The 26,577-nt window shown below is 37.5% G+C and overlaps 3 protein-coding genes across 4 annotated transcripts in view; 2 read left to right on the top strand and 1 right to left on the bottom strand.

Annotated features, from left to right (window-relative positions):
* slc35f1 (solute carrier family 35 member F1) overlaps positions 1 to 6,292 on the top strand; it is a 125,187-nt gene extending 118,895 nt beyond the window's left edge. The window contains exon 8 of the mRNA XM_048207567.1: positions 5,111 to 6,292. Coding sequence (XP_048063524.1) covers positions 5,111 to 5,335 — 225 coding nt within the window. The 3' untranslated portion in view covers positions 5,336 to 6,292. The remainder of the gene's footprint in view (positions 1 to 5,110) is intronic.
* Positions 6,293 to 6,996: 704 nt separating this feature from the next.
* si:dkeyp-114g9.1 (uncharacterized protein LOC555399 homolog) lies at positions 6,997 to 20,320 on the top strand. Of its 2 annotated transcripts, none has more exons than XM_048207566.1 (8): positions 6,997 to 7,341; positions 9,701 to 9,986; positions 10,066 to 10,188; positions 11,717 to 11,974; positions 13,251 to 13,342; positions 14,177 to 14,358; positions 15,988 to 16,157; positions 17,861 to 18,041. In XM_048207566.1, exons 1-8 carry the CDS (start codon positions 7,072 to 7,074, stop codon positions 17,902 to 17,904), a joined length of 1,425 nt encoding a protein of 474 aa, XP_048063523.1. In that variant the 5' UTR covers positions 6,997 to 7,071; the 3' UTR covers positions 17,905 to 18,041. The 2 variants fall into 2 exon arrangements, with proteins under 2 accessions (XP_048063523.1, XP_048063522.1); XM_048207565.1 differs by lacking the exon at positions 17,861 to 18,041 and adding an exon at positions 19,867 to 20,320 and having other exon boundaries at positions 6,999 to 7,341.
* Positions 20,321 to 22,748: 2,428 nt separating this feature from the next.
* cep85l (centrosomal protein 85, like) overlaps positions 22,749 to 26,577 on the bottom strand; it is a 69,604-nt gene continuing 65,775 nt past the window's right edge. The window contains 1 exon segment of the mRNA XM_048207564.1: positions 22,749 to 24,747. Coding sequence (XP_048063521.1) covers positions 24,584 to 24,747 — 164 coding nt within the window. The 3' untranslated portion in view covers positions 22,749 to 24,583.

A 26,577-nucleotide genomic window follows, 5' to 3' on the forward strand; every position in this document is an offset into this window, starting at 1 on the left:
GAAATTGCGAATAAAACGCCGGTAAAAATTGGCAAACCCCAGGAACCTCTGTAGGGCCTTACGGGAATCTGGAGTTGGCCAATCCACCACAGCCTTAACCTTGTCAGGGTCCATGCGAACTCCCTCAGACGAGACGATGTACCCTAAAAAAGAAACAGACTGTGCATGAAAATCGCATTTCTCCGCCTTGACAAAAAGCCCATTCTCTAGCAGTCGTTGAAGCACTCGCCTGACATGTTGAACATGTTCCTGGAGAGACGAGGAGAAAATCAATATGTCGTCCAGGTAGACATATATGAACTGGTCAACCATATCTCTCAACACGTCATTGACGAGTGCTTGGAAGACCGCCGGGGAGTTGGACAGCCCGAAGGGCATGACCAAGTATTCAAAGTGCCCCCTGGGGGTGTTAAAGGCAGTCTTCCATTCATCCCCCTTCCTGATGCGGACCAAATGATAAGCGTTACGTAAATCCAGTTTTGTGAAAACGGATGCTCCCTGCAACCTCTCGAAGGCTGAAGCCATCAACGGCAAAGGGTAGGTATTCTTTACCGTGATGTTATTCAGCCCTCGGTAGTCAATACAAGGTCGCAAGGAACCATCCTTCTTCCCCACAAAAAAGAACCCCGCCCCCGCTGGAGAAGAGGAAGGACGGATGAACCCCGCTGCTAGAGAATCAGAAATGTATTTCTCCATGGCCTCCCTCTCAGGAACAGAAAGAGAGTATAATTTGCCTTTAGGCGGAGACTTACCGGGCACTAAATCTATAGCACAGTCATAGGGACGATGCGGAGGGAGAGAAGCAGCCCGGGACTTACTGAACACCTCCTTCAGGTCCAGGTACTCCACAGGCACGTTTGACAAATCCGCTGCCTTCTCCTGTAACACAGAAACAGAAACAGACGGACAAGCAGACACAAGACAGGACTCATGACACTGAGTGCTCCATTCCAGAATGGTGTGCTGCCGCCAGTCCACCTTGGGATTGTGCTGGGTGAGCCACGGGTGTCCGAGAACAATGGGTGCTAGTGGTGAGTCCATGAGAAGGAAATGAATGCGTTCAGTGTGGTTGCCGGAAGTGACCATGGTTATCTTCTCGGTGGAGAATGAAATGTCCGGTAGACTCTGGCCGTTGAGTGCGTTGACAGTAATCTGTTTAGTGAGTGGAACAGTGGATAAATGAAACTTGAGTGCAAACTGAGTGTCCATGAAATTACCTTCTGCTCCTGAATCCAGCAAGGCTTGACAGGTGACTGAGTGATTGGCCCATCTAAGTCTTACCGGAAGGAGAGTGGATGGAGAGGACTTTTCCGCAGGAGATCCCGCCCGATAGTAGCCTCGTCTTTACTACCGGGCTCGGTCTTTTACCGGGCACGCATTCAGGAAGTGCCCGGAACCACCACAGTAAATACACAGTCCTTGGGACCTCCGCCGCTCTCTCTCCTCCCGGGAAAGCCGAGCTCTCCCAACCTGCATGGGCTCCGGATCGAAAGCGGGACTGACCGTGTCTCTTACGCCGCCTGTCCGAACCTCCGAGCCACTAGCTCCGCCGTCTGGCCGGGAGAGGCGCTCTAAACGATTGAGCCGGGAATCCACCCGTAGCGCCAGTTCAATGAGGCCGTTGAGATCCGGTGGTAGGTCCAAAGCGTAGATCTCCTTGTGGACACGGTCAGCCAGCCCATGCAGGAAGACGTCCCACTGCGCCTCCTCGTTCCATCGGCACTCCGCCGCGAGGGTGCGGAATTCAATGGAATACTCGGCCACAGTGCGACGACCTTGTTTAAGTTCCGTGAGTTGGCGAGCCGCTTCCTTGCCCGCGACCGCACGGTCAAAGACCCTCTTCATCTCCGCGGCGAGTGCCTGGAACGAGGAACAGCAGGGATCCCGATTCTCCCACACCGCCGTCCCCCATAAAGCTGCCTGTCCCGTGAGCAGGGTGAGCACGAATGCCACCTTGGTCTCCTCTCTCTCAAAGGTGCGAGGCTGAAGAGAGAAATGCATAGAACAACGATTAAGAAAGGCTCTGCAGAAATTCGGCTCACCCGAGTATGGTTGAGGGACAGGCAGTCGAGGCTCAGGATGGTCTCCTCGATCCGGTGGTGAGGGGGGAACGGGCGGCGTGGGTGGCGCAGTGGGATTGCGTAGTTCTTGTAGCTGCTGAGAGAGCTCGGACACCTGTGTCACCAGGGCTTGTACAGCACGGCCGGTGGATGAGATACTCTCCTGCTGCTGATCCATCCGTGAAATACTGTGGTTGATGAATTCAGTCAGCGCCGCTGAACTTGCTGCATCCATGATGGTCAGATCGTTCTGTCACGGAATAATAAGGCGGATGCAAATGCAAGTACAATCTCATTTATTGAGCTTCACTCCAGAAAGTAAACACAAGATACAATGGGCTGGCAGCAGGAGAGGGGTGATCACAGGGACTTCGATGGGCCGTGAAGCAGGTGAGATGAGGTGGTGAAACAGGTCCGTGGTGATGCAGATCAGTGGAAGTCCGGGGAGAGTGTAATCCAGCGTGGGTGCGTGGAAACAGGAACACGAAGACACGAAGACTCCACTCACAGGTAAACTCACGAGGAACACGAGAGGAAAACACAAGCGGGACTCCAAACAACGATCTGACAACAAGAGACGAAAGACAGGGCATTAAGTAGGCTGAGGTGATGAGATACAGCTGCCGCTGATCAAACAATCAGCGGCGACGCCCACACGAACAGATTACGTGACAAACCACACGCACACAAGACCACAGAATGAGACAGCGGATCAGCAACCGTGACACCGAGGAAGCCCCGATGCGGAACGATCAAGCCCCGGAAATGACAGTGGAAACACTGCTATTGACTTTCATAGTATTTTATTTCCATACAATGGAAGTCAGTGGGGTCCATCAACTGTTTGGTTACCCATATTGTTAAAAATATCTTCTTTTGTGTTTAGCAGAAGAAAGAAATTCATATATTTTTTAGTAAATTAGTAAATAATGACAGAATTTTCATTTTTGGGTGAACTATAAGACAGGCATTCCCATGACATTCAATCACATGTAATGCATGTCTCACAACATGGATTTTGAACCATGGTTAATGTATTAATGCCATCCCATCATAATTACAATCACAGACTTTTTACCTTGAACAGTAGTAGACTCACACTGAGATTTCTCCATCTCTTTAATCCAACTGCTGTTTTTGCTCATTAATTCATTCTCAGTGGAACTCTCCTATTGAGCCTCCATGTCTGATTCCCTCAAGTTCAGTAAAGAATATATGACCCTAATGTGACCTTTTTTTAAAACTATGTCTGCAATGGCTGTCACTAGACTTTGTGGAGAAGAGCATCAAGGGAAAGTTCACACAAAGATTTAAGTTCTGTCATTATTTACTGTATTGTAATTTTGTTGGTGAGACACAAAAGGAGCATTTTTGGAAGGATCTTTTCCATAATTCTTTTTCATACAGACACTTGTGACTGTGACTATCAAGTTCCTCACAAATCCACAAAAATAGTCCAGATGTATGTTCTTCAAAAGTCTGCTTTTATGTTTCATATAACAGATTTGATCTGATTTATGATTAATAAATTATAATTTCAAGTTTTAAGTCAGTGCTCTGTTTAGAATGAATAAATCATGATTTACGAAGTCACTGTTCTGTTTAAAAGTAGTAAATTATGATTTAAAGTTTTAAAGGTGCCCTAGAATTAAAAATTGAATTTTCCTCGGCATAGTTAAATAACAAGAGTTCAGTACATGGAAATGACATACAGTGAGTCTCAAACTCCATTGTTTCCTCCTCCTTATATAAATCTCATTTGTTTAAAAGACCTCCGAAGACCAGGTGAATCTCAACATAACACCGACTGTTATGTAACAGTCGGGATCATTAATATGTACGCCCCCAATATTTGCATATGCCAGCCCATGTTCAAAGGCATTAGACAAGGGCAGCCAGTATTAACGTCTGGATGTGCAGTGCTGAATCGTCAGACTAGGTAAGCAAGCAAGGACAACAACGAAAAATGGCAGATGGAGCAATAATAACTGACATGGTCCATGATATCATGATATTTTTAGTGATATTTGTAAATTGTCTTTCTAAATGTTTCGTTAGCATGTTGCTAATGTACTGTTAAATGTGGTTAAAGTTACCATCGTTTCTTACTGTATTCACGGAGACAAGAGCCGTCGCTATTTTCATTTTTAAACACTTGCAGTCTGTATAATTCATAAACACAACTTAATTCTTTATTAATCTCTCCAACAGTGTAGCATTAGCCGTTAGCCACGGAGCATAGCCTCAAACTCATTCAGAATCAAATGTAAACATCCAAATAAATACCATACTTATGCAATTAGACATGCTGCATGACGAACACTTTGTAAAGATCCATTTTGAGGGTTATATTAGCTGTGTAAACTTTGTTTATGCTGTTCAAGGCAAGCACAAGCTCCGTGGGCAGGGAGTGTGAGCATTTAAAGGGCCAGCAGCCCTGAATCGGTGCATAGTTAATGATGCCCCAAAATAGGCAGTTAAAAAAATTAATTAAAAAAAATCTATGGGGTATTTTGAGCTGAAACTTCACAGACACATTCAGGGGACACCTTAGACTTATATTACATCTTGTAAAAAAACTTTCGATGGCACCTTTAAATGTGGTCTATTTAAAATCAATAAATCACATTGTAGTTTTAAATTAGTGTTCTTTTAAGAAGTAGTAAATTATGATTCAAAGTTTTAAATAAGTGTTCTAGTTAGACTTAATAAATCATGATTTAGTTTGAAGTCATTGTTGTATTTAAAAGTAGTAAATTATGATTTAAAGTTTTAAATGTGCTCTATTTAAAATCAATAAATCACAATGTAGTTTTAAATTAGTGTTCTTTTAAGAAGTAGTAAATTATGATTCAGAGTTTTAAATAAGTGTTCTAGTTAGACTTAATAAATCATGATTTAGTTTGAAGTCATTGTTCTATTTAAAAGTAGTAAATTATGATTTAAAGTTTTAAATCAGTGTTCGAATTAGAATTATCATGATGTAGACTTTTTAACTCACTCTTTAGATTCGATATCTGAAGTTGATTATATTGTTTGTCTGTCTACAGTTTTCAGGGCTTTACCTGCTCTCCTTCTTCATCATCCTCCTGGGACTGGTCCTCTACTCCTCTTCCTCCACCTATGTGGCACAGGATCCTCGCGTTTATAAACAGTTCCGCAACACGGGAAACGCTATCACAGACACGCCCACTGTGGGGCCCCTGGAGCCTTCAGTGACCTATACAAGCCTGGGTCAGGAAATAGAGGAGGAGCCTCGCATACGAGTAGCCTGAAGGGGGCGTGGTCAATCCCAAACCAATCATCCACTGCCCGGCCCAGCAGTCTGTAGAAAAGTGAATGATAACGATCACTGAATGATGTAATCAACCACGTAGCAAATGAGTACACTGTGATCACGAACTGTCAATAGGTAGCAGTGACTTCTGTATATCTGAGTAATCAGATCCATCATGTATAGAGATGATTTCACCTCATTGCCTCTTTCCCCGCGGCAAATTAAGTGTTTAGAAGGATTCGTGCTGACTGTTTTGTCCAAATGCTCACTTGTGAATGTTTTATTTCTTATACGAGCACAAAGGGTTCATTGTATCTGAACGTTTGACAAGGTTTGTCTCATACAGTTTCATGAATATTTTATGTTTTAAATCTAATGACGTCTCTGGAAAACTGCATTCTGAGTTTTAAAATGCTGATTTGAGCCAGTGCCTTGCCATGTAATATTATTATTGTGGGTTCCATTAGCCAATGAGAAATCATGACTTCTGAAAACAGTGTCATCAGTATTGGACATCATGTCATGATTGCATATTGTATTATCTGCTCAAAATTATAAATATTTCCATCTACAAAAAGGTAAAAAAAAAAAAAAAGTGATTTTCCTCCTTTCTTTAACTGTTATACCATATTCATTTGTTTTATATTTGTCATATTATTTTGTTTTAATTCTGCCAAGAAAGGGTACATACATTTGTATTAAATATAAAAGTCTGTGTAATAGCAATTGATTGTAAACTTGTAAACTATTTTACTGCACTTGATTTTGTTTTATAAGCAGTTCAGTCTTTAATTATCATCTTATTTGGATAAAATCCAGTACAATACATGTGTAAAGTTATTCTGAACTGATATCTACATTTTTTTTTCTTTTCGTTTTTGTCATTTAAATATTGGAAATTCTTAATGTGTCTGACTTGCTTAAAATAAAGTATATTTGTCTTAAACTCAAAAAACATGAATGTGCCAAGACTGGGGAAAAAATGCTTTTTGCATTGCAAAACATTGTCACATCATAATCAAACTTTTACTTAATGCATATCAGATAACATAATGGTGCAAACTACAATTTCTCCTTTAAATTAAATATTTGTGATGAAATATTAACCTATTGAATCATTCTGTTTACAAATGCTGGTTGTAGAAGACAAGCTCTTACAGAAACTTAAGAGCAAACTTTTCAATCAGTCCCTATTTTCATTATGTACAATGAACCTTTCTACTCTCAGATCACCAACCAAATAATCTACACTAAATATACAAAGCTAAGAAAAGCATAAATAATTCAGATATATAGACAGACAAGAATACCCCAAGGAGAGCTTCAGTTGCAGGACAAAAACATAAGAAGTAAAATGCACAAAAATTCCCATCTAACACAGCACCGTAGTATATTAGCATTACAAAAACACTGCAAATAGGAAATGCGTTTTTTTGTCATTGCTGTTGGGAAATGAAGCATTTATCTTATGAATATTTATTACGTAACTTTTCAAGGAAGCCTACCCAATTGGCTTTCGCGAATTAAACGCTTGCTATATGAATGCTAATTAGATTACGCAAGTACGTTACAAAGTAACGTTGGTGTGACCTCATTTATATTCATGAGCTATTAATATTCATGAGTGACTTTTTAGAGATTCACCACCACCCCATGACCTCTCTCAGGTGGTTTCTCCCTAACCTTTAACACCTGAGGGGTGGCTGCCAACGGGGCGGTGACACCGGCACAGGTATGGCAGACCTTAGCACGACCTGGGAGTGTGAGTTGCTGGAGCAATTCTCCTGCCTGACTGCCGCCACAGATGAAGAGCTCCGTCTGAATACATCAGACATCACATCGGGAAGCAGCGACAACGCAACAGGCTTATTGCATTTAAGTGATGAAGTCCTCCTGGTTATATTGAGGAACTTGGACCCCGTGTCGCTGCTGAGGCTCGGCAGCACGTGCAGTTTATTGTTCCGAGTTTGTTCGTGCAACTCTCTGTGGACCACACACTTCCAGGTACAATTTGCCTGGAAATTGAGTTTTGATTCATCACAGTGAGTCGAATCTTTTGAATTGATTAAAGGGTTAGTTCACCCAAAAATGAAAATAATGTCATTTATTACTTACCCTCATGCCGTTCCACACCCGTAAGACCTTCGTTAATCTTTGCAACACAAATTAAGATATTGTAGTTGAAATCCGATGGCTCCGTGAGGCCTCCATTGGGAGCAATGACATTTCCTCTCTCAAGATTCATAAAGGTACTAAAAACATATTTAAATCGGTTCATGTGAGTACAGTGGTTCAATATTAATATTATAAAGCGACGAGAATATTTTTGGTGCGCCAAAAAACTAAATAACGACTTATTTAGTGATGGCCGATTTCAAAACACTGCTTTAGGAAGATTCGGAGCACAGCTGAATCGGTGTATCGAATCTGCTGTTCAGAGCGCCAAAGTCACGTGATTTCAGCCGTTGGCAGTTTGACACGCTATCTGAATCATGATTCGACACACTGATTCATTTGTGCTCCGAATCTTCCTGAAGTAGTGTTTTGAAACCGGCCATCACTAAAAAAGTCGTTATTTTGTTTTGTTTTTTTGCGCACCAAAAATATTCTCGTCGCCTTATAATATTAATATTGAACCACTGTACTCGCATGAACCGATTTAATTATGTTTTTAGTAACTTACCTTTATGGATCTTGAGAGAGGAAATGTCATTGCTCCCAATGTAGGCCTCACGGAGCCATCGGATTTCATCTAAAATATCTTAATTTGTGTTCCGAAGATTAACAAAGGTCTTACGGTTGTGGAACGGCATGAGGGTAAGTAATAAATGACAGAATTTTCATTTTTGGGTGAACTAACACTTTAATTCCCCCTTTATTTATGGTACATACCAGTAGGTGGCGAACAGTGTGTTATATTATAAGTGATAATTGAATCATGCATCCGACCTCCTAGTCAACAGTGGTTTGAATGTTTTGAAGAAAAAAAAGTAGGTTCTTCTAACTATAGAATGTGTGTAGAATTGAATGCAGTTCGGATGCACTAGCTAAACCATGTTGTCTGCTGCGTCGCTTCTCTGCCATTCATAATCTCGCCAGAGTAAGTAGGTCATCCGGGTACTTTTTGCCTAATCTTTTATGAGTACTGTGAATTCGGATACTGTTTTCGGAAGTATGCAATTTCGGGATGTTTTCTCTGTAACTTGATAATAGTCATGGCCTACAAGAAGCTGTTATGATGGCCTAAAAAATTGAAGAATTTTAATAATGTCCTTAATTTTATCTATTCATGTTGTGAACGAAAATGACACGCATGCCTCTAGTTTAATCTGTCAGGTGATGTAAGAAGAACGAGTTGCCGGATTGATTCCTTTATTCGCCTCACGATTCACAAACAAAGTGACCCGTTCCCGCTCCGAGACTTGTTCGAACTCAAAGCATCGACTCATTCACGGCGCATTCGTTCAGTCACTTCAGTCAGCGAAATTCTTTCACACTTTGCACCTAAGTGATATTTACTATAGTGATATAATATAATATAATATAATATAATATAATATAATATAATATAATATAATATAATATAAGTGATATACTATTTCTATATTTTGTATTCTAAGGCAGGGAAGACATAAGTGAACAAAAAAATACAGTCGGTGCATGGATGTGAATAAGAGTCATTCAGTTAAAAGATTCGATCACCGATTCGAGCACTCGGTAGTTTTTTATTAATAAACAACAATAAATATTCAAACAAAACTAAAGGGTTAAGTCACCCAAAAATGAAAATTCTGTCATTTATTACTCGCCCTCATGTCGTTCCACACCCAAGACCTTCGTTAATCTTTGGAACACAAATTAAGATATTTTTGTTGAAATCCAATGGCTCAGTGAGGCCTCTATAGCCAGCAATGTACTAAAAACATATTTAAATCTGTTCATGTGAGTACAGTGGTTCAATATTAATATTAATATTATAAAGTGACAAGAATATTTTTGGTGCAGCAAAAAAAACAAAATAACGACTTTATTTAACAATATCTAGTGATGGGTGATTTCAAAACACTACTTCATGAAGCTTCAAAGCTTTACAAATCTTTTGTTTTGAATCAGTGGTTCGGATCGTATATCAAACTGCCAAAGTCATGCTTAATAGCAATTCAAGTTACAAATACTATTACATATAAGAACATATTATTTAAAATAATAAATTGTTTTGTTCCCACTACATTAATAATGTTTGTGGGATTTATTTTTTGGTTTCCTTTATTTATTTATTTATTTATTTATTTGATCTGCAGGCTTTGTAAGTGAATCCAGCAGTCACTTGAGTGCTAATCCTCTCCAAAATGTCTCTCCACAGGATTCGTTTGGGGTCAGTCTGTCATATACCCACGCCAGGTGTCCCGTAACAGCCAAAACAGCCTTCCGCTTAGTTTTTATGTGGAGATCCCTCTTCAGAAACATCCACTGTAACCGTGCGTTTCAGGAAAAGCTCTTCGTGGAGATCCCACTCGCGCCACACAAGTACTGGATCCAGTGGCTCGTGCTGGAGGAAAGCGTCCCCTTACCCTCAGTGAGGCTTCCCTGCAGTGATGTGGAGAAATTGTGGGGCATCACCACAGATTTGTTTCAGGACAAACTCCAAGGTGGTCATTCTCAGCTGTCACCTGAGCTTTCCATATTTAATTCAAGCTTAAAATGCTCCTTTATTTTTCTGTTTCCTAGAGAAAACTGAAGATTGTGACGCCCTGAAGTTTGAATGGAGGGAGCTCTATCATCTTGCATTGAACCATCATGGTAGTGTCTCACTGGTCTTCCAGCATGTTCTCAACCAACACCAAAACAATGGTGAGATATTTGCATCCTATTTAATGAAACATGAAAACAAACTTAAGTAAATTTAGTCAGGAAAGTAGCTGTTTGTAGACCTATATCCTTGTTAATTTAAATAAAATTTAATGAGTGAATAAATGCATCTAGCAGTACAGTAATGGGTAGAAGAAATATTAATGTAACTTAATAGAAACTATTTTCCAAATAATATTGATTTGATATTTTAATGGTTTCTCACTGTAATTGGATCTTTTAAGCATTAAACTATATAGATGCCTTTGAAATGGTAATCATTATATTGTTCATACATCTTGTATTTATGAAATCTAATTTTATCTAATGTATGTTTGATCATTTTAGATATTTATCCTCCGTTTTATATTTATCTTCTATTTTTAGCTTTTTTTCACAAAAGAAATGATATAAATATAGATATTTAATAGCTTGTGTGTATTATAGCTTTTTAATATTTTATGTATTTTGTTAATTTGTTTATAGATTTAATAGCATGTTATTTATAGTTTTATTTAATAGCATTTACTATAATAATAATAATAATAATAATAATAATAATAATAATAATAATAATAATAATAATAATAATAAAAAATAATAATAATAATATATTTTATATTATAATATAAAAAAAAGCACATTATATATTTATTATCTATTTTTATCTATTTTGTTCACAAAATAATTAATTGACTCAGTGTTTGAACTAGTTTTGTTGATAAGGCCTGTCAAATAAACCGATTCAATGAAATGAATTGAACTGCTCTTAAAATATTGCTCTTTTAGGGAACTGATTGTGATTGGATGCAAAACGTGTCTACTTGTGTGGTCTTTAGGACATATAAAAAGTGTTAACCAACGTTGCAGATATTCTGACTAATATTGCTGAAGAAGTGCTGGAGTGAATCCAGTCAACTAGACTTTTCGCAGATTAATGGTTGGCTCATGGCACCTATACTCTATTGTATTCATAACCAAAAGGACACGAGGGTGTCTGGGTACTATCGTTGACATTTTTATGCCTTTGCTGTACATGTTTCCTTTCTCCTCCAAAAAGTAATGGGATTTCTGAAGAAAGATGAACCAATCTAATTTTTTGCACCGGTGGATCACTTCAAACTGCTGTGATGGACTCTTGATCAGAGATTTGGGGTGTGACACATCACGCATGGCTTCTGAGTGATGTTCCTAAAAAGGACTGTGACTCATAGTTTACCCTCATCTGCTATTTCCTGCATCTTTTAATACACTAGTATACGAAAGGTCCATATTCTATAGCTGTTGGCTTTGAACAGGATGTGGTGCGTCCTGGTCTTTGTCGATCTAAAGGTCTTTCAAACTTCCACCAGTAGTTTTGGAGTTCCTTCTGTAAGGTTGCAGAACGGTGTACTTGTGCAGACTTTACTTATGAATGCATATATTGGAAGCAACACTACAATTAAAAAAAAGGATGAGTTGTTTCTGCTTAACTAGATTTTGATCTGTGCTATTGTCATGTTCTGATGGCCATATCTTGATCTGATTTTAGAGCACACAGAGCTGGAGTCCATGTACCATCAATACGTCCAGTGCAGGTTCCAGTGGCTCTTCACATACTGGTTGTTTCGTCAGCCGACTCCGTACAACAAGCAGCTGCGATCCATTTTCCTGCAGTGGAAGAAGCACAGCAAGAGAAAAGTGGCCACCTGGGGTGAAACCCTGTGTGATGTGAGGTACCTGGCCTCCCTGCACCCCATCACCAAAGAATACTGGAGAGGCCGATTGGCCCGGGGAAATGAGAATCTGGGTGAGTTATTTGGTAAAATAACAATTTAAAAAAATAATAATAATTTATTATTATTATTATTATTATTATTATTATTATTATTATTATTATTATTATTATTATTATTATTATTATTATTATTATTATTATTATTACTACTACTAATGTATAGCTATTTTATTTCTTAAATGGCATATATTTTGTGTTCTTGTTTATAGATTTAATGGCTTGTATTATAGCTTTTTTTTAATTATATTTTATATATTTTAATTTCAATGTTTTATAGATTTAATAGCATGTTTTTATTTTATTTTAGTTTATACAACATTTATTATTGTGTATAGAGTATATAGATTTATTTAATAGCTTATGTATTGCTTTATAGTCGCATTTATTATTAATATAATAATAGCTATTAAATAAAGATTTAATAATAGCTATTATTAATAATAATAATAATATTATTATTATTATTATTATTATTATTATTATTATTATTGGCTTTTTTAATAGCTGTTATTCATGTTTTATAGAATGATTTAATAGCATTTATTGTTTATAGCTTTTTTTTAATAGCAGTTGTTGTTTATTATTTGTTTATGGAATTATTTAATAACGTTTATTGTAATTATAGCTTTATTATCATGTAGTATTATTGTTACGTTTAGATTTAATTGCATTTATTATTACTTTAAAGCTTTATTTCATTGCATGTTGTTTTAATAATAATATTAACATTAATTTATAATATTATTATTATTATTATTAATAATAATAATAATAATAATAATATGGCTTTATTTAACTGCATGTTGATTGTTGTTGTTGTTATTATTATTATTATTATTATTATTATTATTATAGCTTTATTAACATGTAGTGTTATTATAACTGTTTATAGATTCAATAGCTATTATTATTATTTATAGCTTTATTTAATTGCATGTTTATTATTATAATTATTTTAAAAACTATCAGCCAGTTCTTTGTAAAATATCTTTTTTTTTTTTTTTTTTTTTTAAGTTTTCCTACCGTAGTAATTGGCATTTTGCAAAATTTTATATCGGTCAACCTCTGGTGGAGAATTGGCTCGAACGTTAAACCTTTGAGGAGTCAAGCAACCCGCTGTATTTGATTGTGTTTTCTGTTCTTTGTCGGTCTCATGTGGTGCTCTCTCTGGAGGAGCTGTGCCTATACCAGTCCTTTGGCAGGAAAAGAGTCTGTAGATCAAATGTTACTGCTCCAGCCTCTTTGAATATCATCTCATGTTCTGACTGTACTTGTTTCTTTCCATCAGGGATTCAGACTGTCGGAAACTACTTCTCCATGTGTAAGTCTCTCGTGGCCTGGATCTTGGGCCGCGACTGGGGCCGACTGAAGCGAAGAAAGGTACGTCTATAGAATACATGCAGGAAGCTGAGCAATATTTCAGTCTGAAGCAGATATGACTTTAAATTTTTTTTTTTTTCTTTGACACGAAGTCCTCTCTCCCCGCTATGCAGTGTGAGGTTTGAATAAATTTGATGTCTTTCCAGGGACTAACTTTTCTTTACACCAGATTTTTCCCTGTTCTGTTCCAACTGATATCTCTCTTCCCCATCTCAAAAATGCCAAATCAATTCCTCAGAGGACGTGATCTTAAATATTCCAGCAGGGCTCATCCTCTGCATTTCATTAGCCAGCGCAAATGATTTCACAGGTCACGGCGTGAGCAGACGCTCCTATCTAATGGCTGCCTAAATGGATTATAGACGTATCAGTGCATGTCTCAGTCAATTACATTGCACATCTGAGCATACAAACTCTCCCAGTATTATACATTGTTTTACAACACGTGACCATTCAAGGACACGGAAAGGATCGGATGGACATTAAATGCGACACTTTGTTTTTAAAAACAGGTTAAGTTTTCATGGATTGATTCTTTGTATGTGCTTTGCATAACTACATGCTTTATTTTATAATGAATCATTTATATTTTTATTTCAAATAGGTTTATCATTTATTTTGAATATCAGTAGTTTTTATCAGAAATGCTAACTGCACATTACCTTACATTATCAAGGTACATACAATCTCTATTTTAAGTCTTATTTTAATTTTATTGAATTGTTTATTTTGAATTTTTTACTTTTATGCATATTCAGGCCTGTTCCCCTATGCATGCACTTGTTCGGGAGCAAGGTCAGGTAGAATGTTGTGCCATTGACGTGTCATTGGCAGGTTTATGAAGACACCCTGGAGGGTGTATATCTTCTGCTGAGGCGGGAGATGCAGGAGACGCTCATCGAGCACGAGCGCTTCTGGCAGGTGGCCAAAGTCCAGATGACCCGTGTCTGTACGCTGGAGGAGACGGCCGCAAATTATGTCAACTGGAAAATGATTGAGACACTCCCCTACTACAAGTTAGTCCTGATTGAGTCTGCTCTTATGCTCACTTACTCTGTCTGTCTCGCTCTCACTTGCTTTCTCTTTCTCTCCAGAAAATACAGAATTAAAATTGTAATGTTTACAGTAAAGGGCTCATTTTTTATATATTTTATATATATATATTTTTTTTTTTTTTTTGGGCCTATACTGACAGTGTTTCCTTGCATCCTATATACTTTGTTTTGACGTTTTCAGATGAATAAAACAATTTAAAAAGAAAAAAATAAGCTAACATTTTTCTAAAATTTATTTCTAATTTTTATTTTAGGTAAAATAAAGCAAACTTTCATTTTAAAATTTGCATTTAAAAATAAGCTAACTTTTTTTTTTTTTTTTTTAAGTAAATATAAAAAACTTTGAACGAATATTGCAATGAAATTTAATGAATAAATAAAAAGCTAACTTTAAATTAAAATGAATAAATGCATTTATTTAAAGCTGCAGTCTGCAATTTTGCCTTTTTGTCGCCATCTCAGTTTGAAACCTGCAATTGCAGTTATTTTCTGTATTATTATCATCGCGTGCGTCGTGCCTCGGCACAGCTCCTCAGCGCAGATGAATCTAATGTTTGCTGTCAACAATTTGCTTAAATGAGGCTGTTACAATTATCATGTTGGATCAGTGACATGCTAATTTGCTTGTAAACATAGGAGCCTTGCTTTTAGCATTTCCAATTGATCACTGTTCAGGCTGTAAAGTGTTGCTCTGTTACTCGAATTGCTGTTGTTTACATTAGAAACTAGTGGTGAAAATGTTGAGCTTTACCAGTGGTTGGCTTTCAGACTGGGCTTTGAAGCTTGGAGAGTGCGCTGGGTGGAGATACAGTATGAGCACCGCTGGCAGCTTCAAACAAATAGCCTGCGGTAACTTACGGGCAGTCAGTCGATGACATCTTTGAAGTGTATGGCAACTGATCTCAAAAAGGGCTGAACTCTGATGCTGTGGAATCGGTCTGACTTTAGAGCAGAGTAAACCAAGAACAGTGGTGTGAAAAGTTAAGCAGGATGTTCTTGAGGGCGATCGCCTTACATAAGCAGATGTGTGTGTGAGTGATTGAAGTGAAGTGCTCCTTTTCACTGATACTGGCTAATGTTTTCATGCTATGACACTTAATGTTGTTCAGTGGTTTTTAGTTTTGTGCAAAAAATGTTCTAGTTATGTAGTTTAGCACTTCTTGACTATCTAATCTCTCTGTCTATTGGTCATTAGCATTCAAACCATCAGTGCAGGTTGGCTGGTTTTAAATTTGGCTAATAATCCACATTTGAAGAGGTATATATTTGAATTCATGTGCAGCAAGCACACGCTGAGTTTTCTTAAGTGTTTTTTGTCCAGGGTGTTTTGTTTGAAGCTGTAAGTCATTATACAGAAGGAAATCTCCAGAGACTGTAAAGATGAATGCCTCGTTGTTCAGAAGTGCTTGAAGAATTACTTTGCCCGCAAAAGCTATTACATTGTTTTTGGTTTTTAATTCTCATTGTGGCTTATTAATAAAGGTTGTCTTATTTCCCAAGCTAATTAAAAACAAATGATGCGTATAATGTAACAGTTTTTTTTTTTTTGTTTTTTGTTTTTTTTCTTCTTCTCCCCTCTTCATTTTCTAGGCTGTATCTGGTGTCTGGTAATTCGGTGTACCTGGATCATGTGCAAGGTTTCTTGCGTAGAAAGAGGATAATCCGGGATTGGATTTACCTGGAGGAGAACATCTGGGCCAGACAGTTACTCCCTGAATCGCTCTACACATTGCTGGAGTTTGACACCAAGATCTCTCAAGGTAGATTCAACAAATATGATGTGTATAACAGACCTAAAACGACTCTTCCATCTAAATCATTGGCTCTCAATCAGGGGCCGGGTTCTTCTCAAACTTCCAAGGGGTCCTCCAGATGACTTAAAATGATGTAAAATAAGATGACAAAACCTTTAAATATTGTAGTGGACAGCGGGGGACTTGAAGTCAAATGTTGAGATTAAAGGTGCCCTCGAATGAAAAATTGAATTTATCTTGGCATAGTTAAATAACAAGAGTTCAGTACATGGAAATGACATACAGTGAGTCTCAGACACCATTGTTTCCTCCTTATATAAATCTCATTTGTTTAAAAGACCTCCGAAGAACAGGCGAATCTCAACATAACACAGACTGTTACGTAACGATATTTGTAAATTGTCTTTCTAAATGTTTCGTTAGCATGTTGCTAATGTACTGTTAAATGTGGTTAAAGTTACCATTGTTTCTTACTGTATTCACGGAGACGAGAGCCGTCGCTATTTTCATTTTTAAACACTTGCAGTCTGTATAATTCATAAACACAACTTCATTCTTTATAAATCTCTCCAACAGTGTAGCATTAGCCGTTAGCCGCGGAGCACTATCAAACTCATTCAAAATCAGAAGTAAACAATATAACAGTATACAATACTCACATAATCCGCCGCATGCATGACGAACACTTTGTAAAGATCGATTTTGAGGGTTATATTAGCTGTGTAAACTTTAAGGCACTGTTTAAGGCAAGCGCGAGCTCTGTGGGCGGAGAGCATGGGATTTAAAGGGGCCGCAGCATAAATCGGCACGTTTATAATGATCAATGCGCGTTTATAAAATCTATGGGGTATTTTGAGCTGAAACTTCACAGACACATTCAGGGGACACCTTAGACTTATATTACATCTTTTAAAAACATAATCTAGGGCACCTTTAAATGACTACAGGGCAACTGGAGCTAGAGCTGCATGAATAATTGTTAAAAGATTGTGATCTTTTTAAACACCCATGCTATTTTTATTCCTAAATTACTTTGATTCGCCTGTGTTTATTAAACCTTTGACAATCACAGCAGAACATTCAAATCTGTTCACACTGTCGCTGACCCAGAGAAAACAGTTGTGAACACAAAAATAATGAAACTGTGGTTGAAAAGACTGTTACAAATGTTCATTATCACAGAAGTACTGGGATAAAAGTTTATAGTTCAGATCTAAAAGCTAATGTCTGTGATGGCGATCAAAATGGAGTAAATCACCTTTTCAAAGTAACTTGGCGATTCAAATAAAGATTGTATAAATTACATCGTTATACCTGTAGGTGGCGATAAGTGACTTAAAAATGTTTGTCATTGAATCATTTATTTAAGAGATTTGTTCAAAAATGCTGATTCACCCAACAAGTGAAGTATTTGATTCATTGAATTGACACTTTGTCAGAACCTCTAGTAAATTGCATGTTATTTTGTTGTCTGTTTAGAATCATGACTTTTGTTTGAAACACAAATTGTGGTTCTCAATTTATCCAGAGTCGCGCAGCTCTAACTGGAGCCAATCCATTCATAATCCAGTACCTCGGCTCATATTCTGATTTATCCCCCATATTAAATTTGTAAGCCTGGCTGATGCCTTTGGGTCTTCTGAGACCCTGCCGTTAGTGTATTTCTGCTCTTATTAGATTTATCTAATTAACATCTGTTTCTTTTATAGCTCGACGCTGCTTACCAAGTGCATCTTGGTTCAGCAGATTTTAAGTGTGTTGGTGTTAATCCTCAGTCCTCTGTGAGCGGTCGAGACCACACAAAGTTCATGACATTTGCATTAGCAGGATCTTTTGTATCAAAGCATCTTACAAGAATGTAACTTGTGTAAGTGCCTGTTTTAAGGTTAAAGTTCACCTAAAACTGAAGTTTTTGTCATTAATTACTGACCCTCATGTCGTTCCAAACCCGTAAAACCTTCATTCACCTTCGGAAAACACAAATTAAGATATTTTTGATGAAATAGAAGAGGTTTCTGAACCACACGTAGGCAGCAGCAACATCGCACCTTTCGAGGCCCAGAAAAGTAGTAAAGACATTGTTCAAATGGTCCATGTGACTTCAGTAGTTCAACCCTAATGTTATGAAGTGATGAGCATACGCATATTTTGTGCGCAAAAACAAAAAAAAAAATCAACTTTATTCAACAATTTCTTCTCTTCCCTGTCAGTCTCCTACTCTGACATTGTAACATCAGTGCAGCGCTTCTGGGTTTTACATTTGAACGCCAGCTCGGTATTGGCCGACGCTGTTCACGTGAGCACCGTGACGCATGCGTTCTGTATAAATCTTAGAACAGATACCATATTTGATTAGACAAGAATGCTACGATTGCAGACGTCACAAATGCTAGATGTTCAGTGCAGATTTGCTGGTTGGGTTACTAGTCGAACCAAAGCAGGGATGCAGTCTGCTTTAATTCACCTCTTCCTGTCTGAGAGTGATGCATCAGCGGCGTGACGAAGGAATGCTGTGAAATTTGATTAGGATTTATGAAGGACCGGTTCCATTCCTCCGTGACCCATAGCCACGAGGAATGATGGTCCGTTTATTTGCAGGCTCAGTCTCAAGGCAATTTGTCTTGTTTTACCATCTTAAAAATAGTTGATAGACATTTTTTAGCTCTTTCAAATCTACTGGATTAGAGATTTTAGCAATCTAATCTTCAATGAGGTGAGAGATGCATTAGGGTTTGTTTGTAGAGCTCTAGATAAGTGGATGTTTACAATGGCCAAGGCTGATGCATATCGAGCATAGCCAATTTGTTATTGAACACTGCAATTTGATGAAAGGAAATGAGACTTGGACAATTTGAAATGAACTGAATTGTTTAAAAAAAAAAAAAAAAAAAAAAAAAAGATGCTGTCAATGGAATAATAAAATGGTTATACAATAGTTTCTTAAAAAAAATAAAATAAAAAAATAAAAAAATAAAATGTAAGATTCCTCACATTTTATATAGTGCTTTTCTGGGTACTCAAAGCGCTTTACATATGGAAGGAAGAATCTCCTCAACCAGCACCAATGTGCAGCATCCACCTGGATGATGTGACGGCAGCCATGTTGCGCCAAAACGCCCTCCACAGAGAGACTGTGATGAAGGCAATCAGTGTATGGGGATGATTAGGAGGCCATGATGGACAGAGGCCAATGGGCAAATTTGGCCCGGATGTCAGGGTTACACTCCTACTCTTTTCAAAGGACATCCTGGGATTTTTAACGACCACAGAGCGTCAAGACCTCGGTTTAAAGTCTCATCCGAAGGACAGTGCTCTTTGACAGTATAGTGTCCCCATCACTATACTTGGGCATTAGGACCCACACAAACCACAGAGTGAGCACCCCCTGCTGGCCTCACTAACACCTCCTCTAGCAGCAACCTAGTTTTCCCAGGAGGTCTCCCATCCAGGTACTAACCAGGCTCAGCCCTGCTTAGCTTCAGTGGGCAACCAGTCTTGGGCTACAGGGTGGTTATGGCTGCTGGTTATATAATATATATAATATAATATTTATAATATAATGTAATATAAATCATAAAAATGTCTTTAAAAAAATGATACTTTAATACTTTAATTAGGTTAAAGTCATCATGTACCATAAATGTTTGTTTGGTTCATGATGGTCAATAGCCTTTCATAACCGTGATGTATCTTGCTCTGCTTTGTGTTTGAACAGAGAGTTTACACGGGGACTCTCTGCCGGCCCAGCTGGGTCGACTCATGTGGCTGTACCTGAACTCGGGTCAGGAGCTCTATCTGGAGGCGGTGAAGGGAATGGTGCTGCAGTGCGCTCAGGCCTGTCTCAACCATCTCAGCACGCTTCAAGCCTGTGAAGTGCGTGTGGCGTAGACCTGATACAGACCCAAACATTTTTAACTGACTTTTTTTTTATTCTATTTTTACAATTTTTAACTTTTATGCTTTAGTGCACTAACACATTCATTCTCAATTTGTGTCTGAGTAAATGTAGTGCATGTTTTTTTTTAAATCTTGTATTGGTTTTAGCATTTAAAATGACTAGTCTCTTTTCAAGATGCTTTTTTTTTTATTGTAACTATCATGTGAATTTTTAATCTTGTCATGGTAGACTCCAAGGTTGCTGAATTATTAAAGCACCTTTACAACCCACACTTCAAAGTCTGATTATTTTTATAAACAAGTTTATAAATGGTTTTAAAAAAATCTGTATGCTACTTAAACAGTCTTGCTGTATGTCAAGTGAATTTAAGTGAACTGCAGTCGCTTTATACCTTACTCCCCTTTTTTTTTTTTTTTTTTTTTTTTTTTTTTTTTTTTTTTGGATGGCCAGTCACAGACCTGAACAACACCACGATTTGAGGCGTGCACGCTTCCCTTTAATAAAATGTCAATCTACATCAGTGGTGCTCAGTTGGTTTGGCCATGTGGACCTACGTTTTCCCATGGTCATTAAGCCATGACCCACCTAGGCTGTTAGACAGCAGCCCAAACTAGTTTTTTGTTAATACAATAAACCTGGTGAGTTGGTATGAGCCACCAGTCATTTAAAAAATATAAGAAATCACACAAAGTGAGTGGCATTTTGGGGTTACAGAAACACTTACCATGGTACTTTTATTTTATGATTGCTAACTGACAACTATGTTCCATGCTCATAATTTATTTTGCTTTTTATATTCACCTTATTCCTGACGAGCCTACTGCGTTTTGAATTATGGGTGGCACTTCCGGTTTGGGGAACTTCCATTCAAAAAGACCGAAATGAATCGTTTCAAATCATAAGGTTGCCCTACAAATAAAGCTTATCCATCAGTTTGACTGAATGAGCTGTCAATGTTCCTTCATGTTTTATTTTCAGATATCATGAGAATAAAGTAACGCTTGGTATTTTAACGTGACATGTAACATGAATATCTAGGGCCAGTTGTTCAAAAAGTTTAATCAGTTTGATCAGGTAATCCATTTTACTTTTGTGCTGGTTTTTCAAAGAAAAATTGGATTGGATCACCGTGATCCAGATACACACTTTTCCAGATTACCAAATCTGGATTTCCAGTGCTCTACGGAGTCCCTAAAGGGACATGTTGATAGAAAGAATATGGATTTTGAATTATATATATTTTTGTTAGATTTTTACGGCTGTTTGGGGATTGTTTTATGGCACCAAAATCTCTTTTTTACTTTAGAGTAGGTTACCGAAAAGCTAAATATGTAGGCTAATGTCTACTTCTAATTTATTACTTTAACAGTTAAACTAGTCAAGAACAAGATAAAAATGTGTTTATGTATATTACATGATATAAATGTATTTTTTGACCAGTTTTAAAGTTTTACTACATTTTCCTTCTGGAATCCACCTTGAAATCCTACCCCCTGTTGGGATCAGGATAATCCTGTTTTTTTGGATCAAAGTTATCCAAATCCTACTGACAAGTTTTGAACAACACAAACTGAAGGTTTGATCCAGATTAAAACTAGGATTGGATTTTGTGATCTAATCTGATTTCAGAATCCTTTTTTCCTTTTGAACAACCGATTTTCAAGATTTTATCCAATCCGATAGCCGAAATCCAATCAGATTACGTTTGAACAACTGGCCCCTAATGGCAAGAGCTCTTTTCAGTCGCTGCATTCTTTTCCTCATGATTTTTCCCCCCTTTGCATTCCACTGTAATAGAAAAGGACAAAATATATATTGCACATTTGTGGTCTGTTCTCCCTATTAAATTTACGATATCCCATTAATAATTGGAATGCACGAAGAATTTCTCGGTTTTCTCCTCAAATCCTCACGTCTCTTTCTAGGTTTTTTTTTTTTTTTTTTTTTTTTTTTAAACGGGTAAATACAATTTCTTATCTGTCAAAATGACGGAAATCACTTTGCAATAGTATAACGCAATGCTTAAGTTAATGAACATTTTTGATTAAGACAACATGTTATACAATACAGATTATATAATATATATATATATAACTACAGTGATATTTCACCCATCCATTATTGCTGTGGAAAGAATCATGCTTTTTCATGATCTGTTGAAAATAAAATGACATTTAAAAGTGTAAAAGCATCAAAAATGTAATGTTCGATTGTTGAAGGGTGAGTAGAATAATATAATCTCATTATACCCTGTTTAAAAAAAAACGTATTGCGTTCATAGAGTGAGCGTTTCACTGATTGTTTACAGCCTAACGGAAGTTACACCCATAATTCGCGCAAACTAGCGTCATATTGGGGGTGCGCGTGCAACTGAAGAGCGCGAGCTATGAGCGCAGTATAACGTCATACAGGACAGGGAAGTTCGCTTTTCTCACTTTTTTTTCGTAACAAGTTACGCAAATAACGTTAGAATAAAGACACTCTTATTTGTGACCGCACATACTGAATCAGGACAACGCGTTTTTCTTCTTGACAGAAATTAGTATCAACAGCTTTCACGTTTCATGCTGTTTTTCAGCTTTCAAAATAAAAGTCTTGCAGCAGAAAAACATTTAGTTGATGTTTCTTTGCACACTCCGCGACCCACCAGTTGAGACACTGATCTACAGACTTATTGTCAGCAAAAACAAACCAACCAATGTAGAAAAATACTTTATTTGACATTTGTACAAATGAAAAGCATTTTACAAAATGGAAAAATAGTTAATACTTTTGAGAAAAAAGTTTTACATAAATAGACCTTTGGCTTTTGTAAAATCTAGCTGGAAAATTAAAAGCTTAAGATTTAAAAGACTGATGTGAAATTCAAACATACTGTTAAGCCAACCAGTGGCTTTCAGTGCACAGTGAGTCGGTCATGTCAATCAATGCACATTGCTTTTGTATTCATTTACATATATATATATATTCATTTACATATATATATATATATATATATATATATATATATATATATATATCTACACAATTCAGCATGCTATCAGATATCACACTGTCCTGTAATGCACACCGAAGAGCACCACATACATTCTCCATCAGGTTATTAGCATCTCTCTCTGCCTGAGAAAAATATGCATTGCTTGTGAATATGGCTTAGCTCGCCTGCACCTTTGTGAAATAAAGTTCTCGGAGAAAACTCTGTCTCTGCCAGTTATGGAAAATACCCTTCGATTACTGTGGTTCTGCTGCATAGATTCGTAAAGGCACAGAATAATATTAAATATCTGCAGAAATGTGTAATAAATGCTGGTTAATGTGAGGTTGCATAGCACAGTATACTTGTAATATTTAACTAATCAATTCCTTTAAATAAAAAGAAAAATTATTCTAACACTATGCACATGCACGATATTATGAGCACATTATGACAAAACCTCCATTTGAAATTCTAAACATGCTTAATATACTTTAAATACAATGAGATTAGTCACAATACACAAGCAGTATATAGACATTTGTACTGTAAATATTTAAAACGTTCGTCACCTTGGTGCAAATCTGCGTGCAGAGGTTGACATGACCGCATCTCTGGACTTTACATTATCAACTATAAAACAAACTCAGCTTGGGGTCAAAATGAACTTACACTTAAGAGTCAAATCTCTTCTGAAACGATTCAGAAGCACAACGAATAAAAGAAAACTCTAAAAATTCCTGAGTGAACAAGTTTTTGCATTGATTTCGTCCATATTCCTAATTGTAACAAGGACTATATGTATTATCTGGAGTATATAAACTGTCGTAAGTGTGTTCAGGCGGTCACAGGAAGTGTATCATCTGCAGAACATTCTGTTTCCTGTCTGACTTTGGAACTCAACATGTGCAACTTGTTCTGAACTGAACTGTGCCGCAGCGTTAAAAAAGCAGCTCATATTTTATTCTAATTAAAAATAGTTAAACGGTGTCCTGAATAGATTAACCTGGATTCCTTTGCTGTCTTTTATTTTAAATGAAACATTTACGCTAATGTACTTCAGATGAGATGCAGGGTGTTGGCGATGAAGGATCCTTCGGTTGCTGCGATTCCTGGCGTTTTTCAGATACAGAGGATCCTGAACGTCGACCTGCGACTTTGTTGGGAAAAGGATGGACAGCTTCTTTGGGTAAAAATGACTGTGACTTCATGAAGTTTGGAGGTACAGAAACAGGAACACAAGGCACTTTAAGACACCAGTTGCTCTACTTTCCCTCAAAGACGACTGACGGGACCAGCAAGGCCTCCAACAGTCTCAATAAATATATTAAAAACACACGACATTCATTCAAACTCCTTGAAGATTCAATGTCCACAAGAAAACAAAACAACAAACTTCTTGAAAAGACGTCCTTGTAAACTGGATTCACAGCTTGGCCCAACCTTTAGTAGTCAGAAAGACTCTGTTTCCATCAGGTTGACTTTATTTTCCCTTTACAAGCACTGGGAACGCCGTCTGTCCCGACAAGGTGGAAATGGAAGCCTCTGGAGAGTCGGGCGTCATTGCGTCACACAGTTCTCACCCATGTCCTGAGCATAACGGTCCGAGATGACCGTCCGCAGCTCGTCAATGTCTTTTCTCAGCTGGCACACCTCCACCAGCTTGGCCCGTAAACCGTCCTCCATCAGCGGCTTCTCGTTCTCCTCCGCCGAGCAGCTCATAGCTGGAAAAAGGGCAATAGGATGAGTCACAAACGGGAATTTTCATTCTATTGGCTGAGATGCTTTTTATATGGGTAATTTATTTGGTGCTACATTAAGACCCCGATATACTCATGGCGTTTAGATGAATATGTAAATATGTGCTGCGTGCTTTCCTCCCAGTAACAAAATAAACAACAAAAATGAGAAAACAGCAAGCAAAAACAGTCAGTGCCTCATTTCATCACAAGCACAACTTCATTTTCTACTATAAAGCGGCTATCCAGTGTGTTCATGTTTTCACCCGCAGAGATCTTATCTCGACGGACTCTACAGATGAAATGAGTCAGAGAAGAGTTCCATGTGAAAGAAGGCGGAGCCTAAGCACACTCCTCCTATTACGTTATCGTCACGGACCAATGGTAGTACGAAGGTGTTTTGCAGCTTGAGCGAACTTTTCCTGAGAGTTCGCTTTGGCAAGCCATTTCGAACTCCCAAAACGAACTTCGTTTTAGCCCGTTTTTGTTTGAAATGACGTCACATCAATTCGTTCTTCGATTTTGTTTGAATTATATCGGGGCCTTTAGAAATGACATCATTTGACAGTGCATTTATTCTTAATTATGAAAATATGTTAATGTCTTTTAACTGACACATCGTGTTTCACATATTACAGAAGCTAAATGAGTCAAATGGAACATTTCTCTTTCTTTGAGTTTTCAGTTACTAGCTTAGCATAGCACTAACGGTTACTTTTGATTAACAAGAACAAGATTCTTGATCGCTAACACTTCCGTTCAAAACTTCAGTTAGAAAGATTTTTTTTTTTAAATGTTTTTGAAAGAAGTCTCAAGCTAACCAAGGCTGCATTTATTTGATGAGAAACACAGTAAAACTATAAAATTATTAAAGGTGCCCTAGAATTAAAAATTGAATTTATCTTGGCATAGTTGAATAACAAGAGTTCAGTACATGGAAATGACACACAGTGAGTCTCAAACTCCATTGTTTCCTCCTTCTTATATAAATCTCATTTGTTTAAAAGACATCCGACGAACAGGCGAATCTCAGCATAACACCGACTGTTACATAACAGTCAGGATCATTAATATGTACGCCCCCAATATTTGCATATGCCAGCTCATGTTCAAGGCATTAGACAAGGGCAAAACGTCTGGATCTGTGCACTACTGAATCAACAGACTAGGTAAGCAAGCAAGAACAATAGCGAAAAATGGCAGATGGAGCAATAATAACTGACATGATCCATGATTACATGATATTTTTAGTGATATTTGTAAATTGTCTTTCTAAATGTTTTGTTAGCATGTTGCTAATGTACTGTTAAATGTGGTTAAAGTTACCATCGTTTATTACTGTATTCACGGAGACAAGAGCCGTCGCTATTTTCATTTTTAAAGACTTGCAGTCTGTATAATTCATAAACACAACTTCATTCTTTATAAATCTCTCCAACAGTGTAGCATTAGCCGTTAGCCACGGAGCACTATCAAACTCATTCAGAATCAAATGTAAACATCCAAATAAATACTATACTCACAGAAATCGATGTATGCATCATGAACACTTTGTAAAGATCCATTTTGAGGGTTATATTAGCTGTGTGAACTTTGTGTTTGCTGTTTAAGGCAGTCGAGAGCTCGCGGGGGCGGGGGAGCAGGAGATTTAAAGGGGCCGCACGCTTAATCGGTGCATATGTAATAATGGCTCAAAATAGGCAGTTAAAAAAATTAATTAAAAAAAATCTATGGGGTATTTTGAGCTGAAACTTCACAGACACGTTCAGGGGACACCTTAGACTTATATTACATCTTTTGAAAAGGGGTTCTAGG

The sequence above is a fragment of the Megalobrama amblycephala genome, linkage group LG11, assembly GCF_018812025.1.
Source record: "Megalobrama amblycephala isolate DHTTF-2021 linkage group LG11, ASM1881202v1, whole genome shotgun sequence".
NCBI classification, from domain to species: Eukaryota; Metazoa; Chordata; class Actinopteri; order Cypriniformes; family Xenocyprididae; genus Megalobrama; species Megalobrama amblycephala.